This window comes from Mandrillus leucophaeus, unplaced genomic scaffold, assembly GCF_000951045.1.
Source record: "Mandrillus leucophaeus isolate KB7577 unplaced genomic scaffold, Mleu.le_1.0 Scaffold29, whole genome shotgun sequence".
Taxonomy (NCBI): domain Eukaryota; kingdom Metazoa; phylum Chordata; class Mammalia; order Primates; family Cercopithecidae; genus Mandrillus; species Mandrillus leucophaeus.
In genome coordinates, this window is record NW_012103031.1 from 3,911,399 (window position 1) to 3,918,279 (window position 6,881).

Genomic DNA, 6,881 nt, shown 5'->3' on the forward strand with positions numbered 1-6,881 from the left:
GAGCCCTTCAAGCAACTCTGGGTGACCCCAAAACTCACTTGAACTCAGCAGTCCATGAGTTTCAATTCCTCTAACTTTAGGGGACTCAGTGCCCCTGGTCAGCATGAAGTAGATACAGAAGCATGACCTCCATCCCTAATCCCTCAAGAATGAGGGGTGGAAGGTGTCAGCAGGCGGGTGGGGGTGCGGTCTGTAAATCTGTAACTGCATCAGACTAAATCTAGTTCAACTTTTTTTTTTTTTTGACGGAGTTTTGCTCTTGTCACCCAGGCTGGAGTGCAATGGCGCGATCTCGGCTCACTGGAACCTCTGCCTCCCGGGTTCAAGGGATTCTCCTGCTTCAGCACACCACTACCCCTGGATATTTTTTGTATTTTTAGTAGAGACGGGGTTTCACCATATTGGCCAGGCTGGGCTGGAACTCCTGACCTCTTGATCTGCCCGCCTTAGCCTCCCAAAGTGCTGGGATTACAGGCGTGAGCCACCACACCCCACCCTCATTTCAACTTTTATGTAATGTAGTTGGCAGTTGTTTTTCAATTGCCACAGATCCACAGGTTGAAGGTCATATACTCTGAGCATGACCAGATTAACCAAGCATGCAACCACGAAGTGGAACCTAAGTGCTCAGATTGAGGAGCTGGGACCCATTTAAGAACCGGACACCCTGTGGCAGAAGCCAGGAACCAATCAGATTGAGTTGTGGTGTCATGCCCATGGCAGGATCCAGTCACATCACAGCTCCCAGCATTACTTCATTGCAAGATCCAATCAAATCACACCTCCTTACCCTATGCGGATAAAACCTGACACAGCCCACAGCTGGGAAAGGGAGATTTGAGCATTTCCTCCTGTGTCCTTGCTAGTTGACTTACAAAAAAGCTTTATTTCTCAAAAGCTGGAGCCATGGTATTGGCCTCTGTACACATTGGGCAGCGAGTGCATTGACTGCTCAGTAACATATATGTGAACTATGTGTGAACTTGAATTTCCAAAACATTTGATTTGGTTTCAGTAAAAAATACTTTTCTAGCACATTAAAGCAATAGAAGTTCCATTTCTCTTTTTCCTAAGAATTTGGGTAAATTCAATTTATATAAATACATACACACCTCTACAAGCCAATCAGAACAGTGAACCTTTAAAAACTCTATATCGTGGCTCATGCCTGTAATCCCAGCACTTTGGGAGGCTTAGGTGAAAGGATTGCTTGAGCCCAGGAGTTCGAGACCATCCTGGGCAACATGGCAAAACCCCATCTCTATAAAGAATACAAAAATTAGTTGGGTATGGTGGTGCACACCTGTAGTCCCAGCTAATTGGGAGGCTGAAGTGGGAGGAACACCTGAGCCCAGGTAGGTTGAGGCTGCAGTGGTCTGTGATCACACACACTGCACTTCAACCTGGGTGACAGAGTGAGACCCTGTCTCAAAAACAAACAAACTAACTCTGTATCTACTTTAATACCATTTAGAGGCAGAAAAACATTAGACACTCACGCAATCAGAGGTAAAGACCTTTCGAAATTACAGACACATAGACATACAAAGAAATAGATCTTAGAGCTCCACTTCTAAAATTTCACACATGGGTCAAGAGTGTGGGGAAAAGAAAGAGAGATCAGACTGTTACTGTGTCTATATAGAAAGAAGTAGACATAAGAGACTCCATTTTGTTCTGTATTTGAGATGCCGTTAATCTGTGACCCTACCCCCAACCTTGTCCTTGCAAGAGACATGTGCTGTGGTGACTCAAGGTTTGATGGATTTTGGGCTGTGCAGGATGTGCCTTTGTTAAACAAGTGCCTGAAGGCAGTTTGCTGGTTAAAAGTCATCACCATTCTCTTAATCTCAAGTACCCAGGGACACGTACACTGCGGAAGGTCGCAGGGACCTCTGCCTAGTAAAGCTAAGTATTGTCCAAGGTTTCTCCCCATGTGATAGTCTGAAATATGGCCTCGTGGGAAGGGAAAGACCTGATCGTCTCCCAGCCTGACACCCGTGAAGGGTCTGTGCTGAGGGGACTAGCACAAGAGGAAAGAAGGCCTTTTGGCGGTTGTTGGCAGTTGAGATAGAGAAAAGCATCTGTCTCCTGCCCATCCTTGGGCGATGGAACATCTCGATGTAAAACCCGATGGTATGCTCTGTTTACTGAGATAGGAGAAAACCGCCTTACGGCAAAAGGTGGGACTTGCTGGCGCAATGCTGCTAAAAGGTTTATGGAGATGTTTGCATATGCATATCAAGGCACAGCATTTTCCTTTAAACTTATTCATGTCACAGAGATCTTTATTCACATGTCTTACTGCTGATTTTCTCCCTACAATGATCCTATTATCCTGCCACTCCCTTATCTTTAAGATGGTAAAGATAATTATCAATAAATACTAGGGAACTCAGAGACCGCTGAGGCGTGGGTCCTCTGTATGCTAAGCACCGGTCCCCTGGGTCCACTTTTTCTTTCTCTATACTTTGTCTCTGTGTCTCATTTCTTTTCTCAAGTCTCTTGTTCCACCTAACGAGAAACGCCCACAGGTGTGGAGGGGTAGGCCACTCCTTCAAAGAGTAAACACAAAAATGCAAAAAACTCACCCTTCCAGATATCAAAGAGCTCTTCTCCTCCCAGTGGGCATGAAATTCTTAATTGATTTCAGCTCAAAGTAAACAGATAAATAGAATAACAAATCAGACTCTGTGGTCTCTCATCCAATAGAGACTAAATCTCTGCAAACATTGATCTCATTACAGAGATCACCATGTGTTCAGACCATAAAACCAAATTCCTAGCCCAGCGCGGTGGTTTACGTCTGTAATCCTAGCACTTTGGGAGGCTAAGGCGGGTCTGTTACCTGAGGTCAGGAGTTCGACCAGTCTGGCCAATATGGAAAAACCCCGTCTCTACTAAAAATACAAAAATTAGCTGGGCATGGTGGCATACACCTATAGTCCCAGCTACTCAGGAGGTTGAGGCAGGAGAATCACTTGAACCTGGGAGGCAGAGGTTGCAGTGAGCCGAGATCGTACCCCTGCACTCCAGCCTGGGTGGCAGAGCGAGACTTTGCCTCGAAACAACAAAAACAAACAAATTACCAACAGTGAAGCTAGCACTGTAAACAAACCCAAACCAAAGTAAAACACAGAATTGGTAAATGGGGAAATTACTGAAAAATGAGAAGCCAGCAAATTTCTATTGGCACTTTGGACTCATTCCTGGGAGCGAAGAAAAGATTCACCTGGGCTTCAACCGTTCATGAGGCACTCCAATCCTGAGGTTTTCCTGGCTCTGTCATGTGATTTCATCGGCGACTTCTCTGAAGACCTGGAAAACCTTAAAACATGAAAGTAAAATCATGACTCTTATACAGATATATAGAAATGAACACATGCTAAAGATTTTATTTAATTCAAGAGGAAATCGGCAGATATTACAACTGGTTCAAAAGAGAATCTGAGGACTGGACATGGTGGCTCATGCCTGTAATCCCGGCACTTTGAGAGGCTGAGGCGGGTGGATCACTTGAGGTGAGGAGTTTGAGACCAGCCTGGCCAACATGGTGAAACCCCCGTCTATACCAAAAATTCAAAAATTAGTCGGGCGTGGTGGTGTGTACCTGAAATCCCAGTTACTTGGGAAGCTGAGGCAGGAGAATTGCTTGAACCAGTGAGCCAGGATCTCCCCACTGAACTCCAGCATGCACAACGGAGTGAGACCCTGTCTCAAAATTAAAAAAAAAAAGAGAGAGAGAGAGAGAGCGAATCTGAGAAACAGACATATTTGCAGATCAGGAATATTGAAATGATTATGTAAATGGAGAAATGCAGTCAAAACTGGATTTTCTCTAGTGGGGATTGTCGGAAGTCAACCAACTTCCACTAGACAGAACATAACTTGCATCAATTACCTACAGTTTTCAAAGAGGTGTAAAGTACCTCAAAGATAATCAACAGGGTTGGAATCAAGTAACATGGCTTTCTGATGTGCTTCGTTTTCCATTACAACGCAAATTTCTTCTTCTGCTTGCCTCATCCTCTTCAGGAAGTAGAGTTCTGGGTAATTTTTTTCTTCTTTCAATTCTGTACATATTCTCTGAGTTTTCTAGCTATCACAAATTCAAAGTGATTTGGAAAAGCTAGAATTCCTTTTTTCCTTGTTGGGGCGAGGATGGTATCCTGTCCCCGGCTAATCTTCTATTATTTCATCCATGGGCTCTATTTACTAATGTTTTCGTTAAATGTGTCATTGTAATCATAAGCTAGTATGATGCACCCTCTTGTTCCACTTGTCATGGTTGCACATGGAGATTGATTTTAAGCCTTGAGCTCTCGGGTAAGGCAGGACTGGCCCGGACACGGTCTACAAGACGCTACTTGAAGCAGAGACTTTCTAGACGTTCCCTTAAAGATAGTCAAGACATCCCCATGAAGACGTTCCCTTAAACTAAGGAGAAATTTGAGTCTGGGGTACCGGGTTGCCAGTTCTCTTAGCATAGAGCCTTTCAACCGCTAGACCAGATAGAGACATTTAAGACGGTTCCTAAATTTGGGGAGCGCATAGGCTCATGGGAAATAGAGTCACTGTATTTATCCTGGGACCTGCGGTGGGTCCCCGGAGGCGGACTTCCGATGCATTCCTGCGCGTGTGCACCCCGCTCTGTGTGCGTGTTCGCGCATGCGTGTCGCCGCCGCACTGCCCTCGCTTCCTGTGCGTCCCCAGGTCACCGCTCGCCCTAGTTCCCAGGCTTTGGCCTCCGGTGGGCGAGAATCGCGGAGTCTGCGAGGCTGGGCGCGGAAGACCCGGGCCGGCACCCAAGCGGGCGCGGGGCTGTGCGGGCCAGGGTTCGCGCGGGCCAGGCGGAGGCTCAAGCGTTGATCCCCGAGCACGACCCCCGGAGCCGACGGCGCTGGGGCCCGAGGGGCCGGCCGGGTGGTGTCGGCGGCGGAAGCGAAGGGGCGGCGGGACCCGGACCCGATCCCTGTGCGTCCTCGACGGCCCGGTCCCGGCTCCGCAGGACGGTGAGCCCCAGGGAGCCGGATCTGGGCTCCAGGAGGGACGCCCCGCCTGGATTTGTCCCGTAGGCCCGGCACGGGCCCCTCGGGAGCAGAACGGCCTTGCTGAGGTGGAGAGGAGGGAACCTCGCGAGCAGACGCGCGCCCGCGACAGCAGTCCCGCCCCGGCCTCTCGGGAGCCGTGGGGCAGAGGCTGCGGAGCCCCAGGAGGGTAGGTCGTGGGTTCGCGGGCCAGGGGCGAGAAGGGCCTGGGTGAAGTCACCGCGTGGCGGGGACCTTAGAGTGAGGGGCAGCGGAGGGTCTGGATCGCTTGCAGGAGAGACATGTGTTTGGGTTTGAGGGTTTGAGGGCAGGGTCCGGCGACGACGAGGCTTACAGGGACTGGGCGGGGGGGTGTTACCAGCCTCAGCTGCGGACGTTGTCTCCACTCCCCCCTCACCCCAACAGCTCTTCCTCCTCTCCCTGCTCCAGATTGCGACCGTATCTAAACGTCCGTGAGCACCTGTGTTCTCTCATTTAAGTGCCGATTCCCCCTTAAGTCTGCTCTTATAGAATCATACATTGTAGCACAGGAATAGTCTGCAGGGATTCTCTTGCTGCCTCATTTGCTAGGGGAAGAGACTGGGCCGTAGCAGGTGGGTGACTTGTCCGAGGTTTTGTGGGTGGAGCTGCTCATAGTAGAACTCAGGAGTTTTATCTCCCAGGCCAGTGTTCTGTCCCCTGTATCCTAGTTAAGTGAGAGTAAGTTCAATAAAAGATCCTTTTGAGCAGCCCACTGAAGTTCCTGCAAATAAAGACCTAATCATGCCGAATGTATTCCTTTATTTAGGGCATCCTGTGGATTTTCTGATCTTTATTTAAAAGACTAATAGATGAGTATTACAGAATTCCTTTTTTGTTGTTTGTTTTTGAGACGAGTTTCGCTCTGTTGCCCGGGTTGGAGTGCAGCGGCGCGATCCCAGCTCACTGCCATTTCCGCTCCCAGGTTCAAGCGATTCTCCTGCAGGCACCCGCCACCATGCCCGGCTAATGTTTGTATTTTTACTAGAGATGAGGTTTCACCATGTTGGCCGGGCTGGTTACCAGAATTCCTTTTTAAATCTTACATTTAATGATGGCAGATTATTTCAGTAGGATCCAGTATTCATTCACCATGACAATCTCATCCACTCAGTCACAAGGTAGCCATGTGAGAGTTACAAATGTGCAGATGGGTCCTCCTCCTGATCATTTTCCAGTCCCTTCTGAAGGCTTAAAGGGACAGTCTCCCATAGGATGCCCTTCATGGAACTTTCTATATAGGTTTTAGGCGGGAGATGACTGCCTTGGCAGGCGAGACCTCTCGTAACTTCATGTTTTGGGTTTTCCTTCCCCAGATCTGCCTCCGCTTTCACAGTCCTCCAGATTTTTCTAAGAGCAGCAGAAAATGAGTAAATCCCTGGTGAGTGTTTCTGTTCGTGTATTTATTCTCTACTCTGATTTACAATACACCTTAGGAGGAGATTAAGGGTTCAAATTTTAAAATGAGAAAGTAGAAATAGATACAAGATTTGGTCAGACAAAACAGCGTAGCCATCAGCACCAAGCCTTTTTATCATATTCATATGCGCAGATAGCGTGATCCTTAAAGAGTTCTTGAAGCCAGAGTACTAGCCTCTCATGTTCCCGGCATTTATCACAAAAAATGATAAATACCATCCATTCCTTGACTTACATTGACCGTAAGCAGAATCACTTTTGTTTTTGCATGAATTTTAAAGATTCCTTTGAGATCATTATCAACAGCCTTCCTAAATAATAACCCTTGAACCACTGCAATTCTTGCCTCTTTTTTTTTTTTTTTTTTTTGAGACTGAGTCTTGCGCTCTGTCGCCA

At 47.7% G+C, this 6,881-nt stretch overlaps 1 protein-coding gene across 4 annotated transcripts in view; it reads left to right on the forward strand.

Moving 5' to 3' along the window:
- The first annotated feature begins 4,643 nt into the window (after positions 1-4,643).
- ZNF12 (zinc finger protein 12) overlaps positions 4,644-6,881 on the forward strand; it is a 17,825-nt gene continuing 15,587 nt past the window's right edge. For 2 of the 4 annotated variants that reach the window (XM_011985812.1, XM_011985814.1), the window contains exons 1-2: positions 4,665-5,217; positions 6,383-6,447. In XM_011985812.1, coding sequence (XP_011841202.1) covers positions 6,433-6,447 — 15 coding nt within the window. In that variant the 5' untranslated portion in view covers positions 4,665-5,217; positions 6,383-6,432. Of the gene's footprint in view, positions 5,218-6,382; positions 6,448-6,881 lie in introns of those variants that run through there. The other 2 variants (XM_011985813.1, XM_011985815.1) reach the window with 2 other exon arrangements.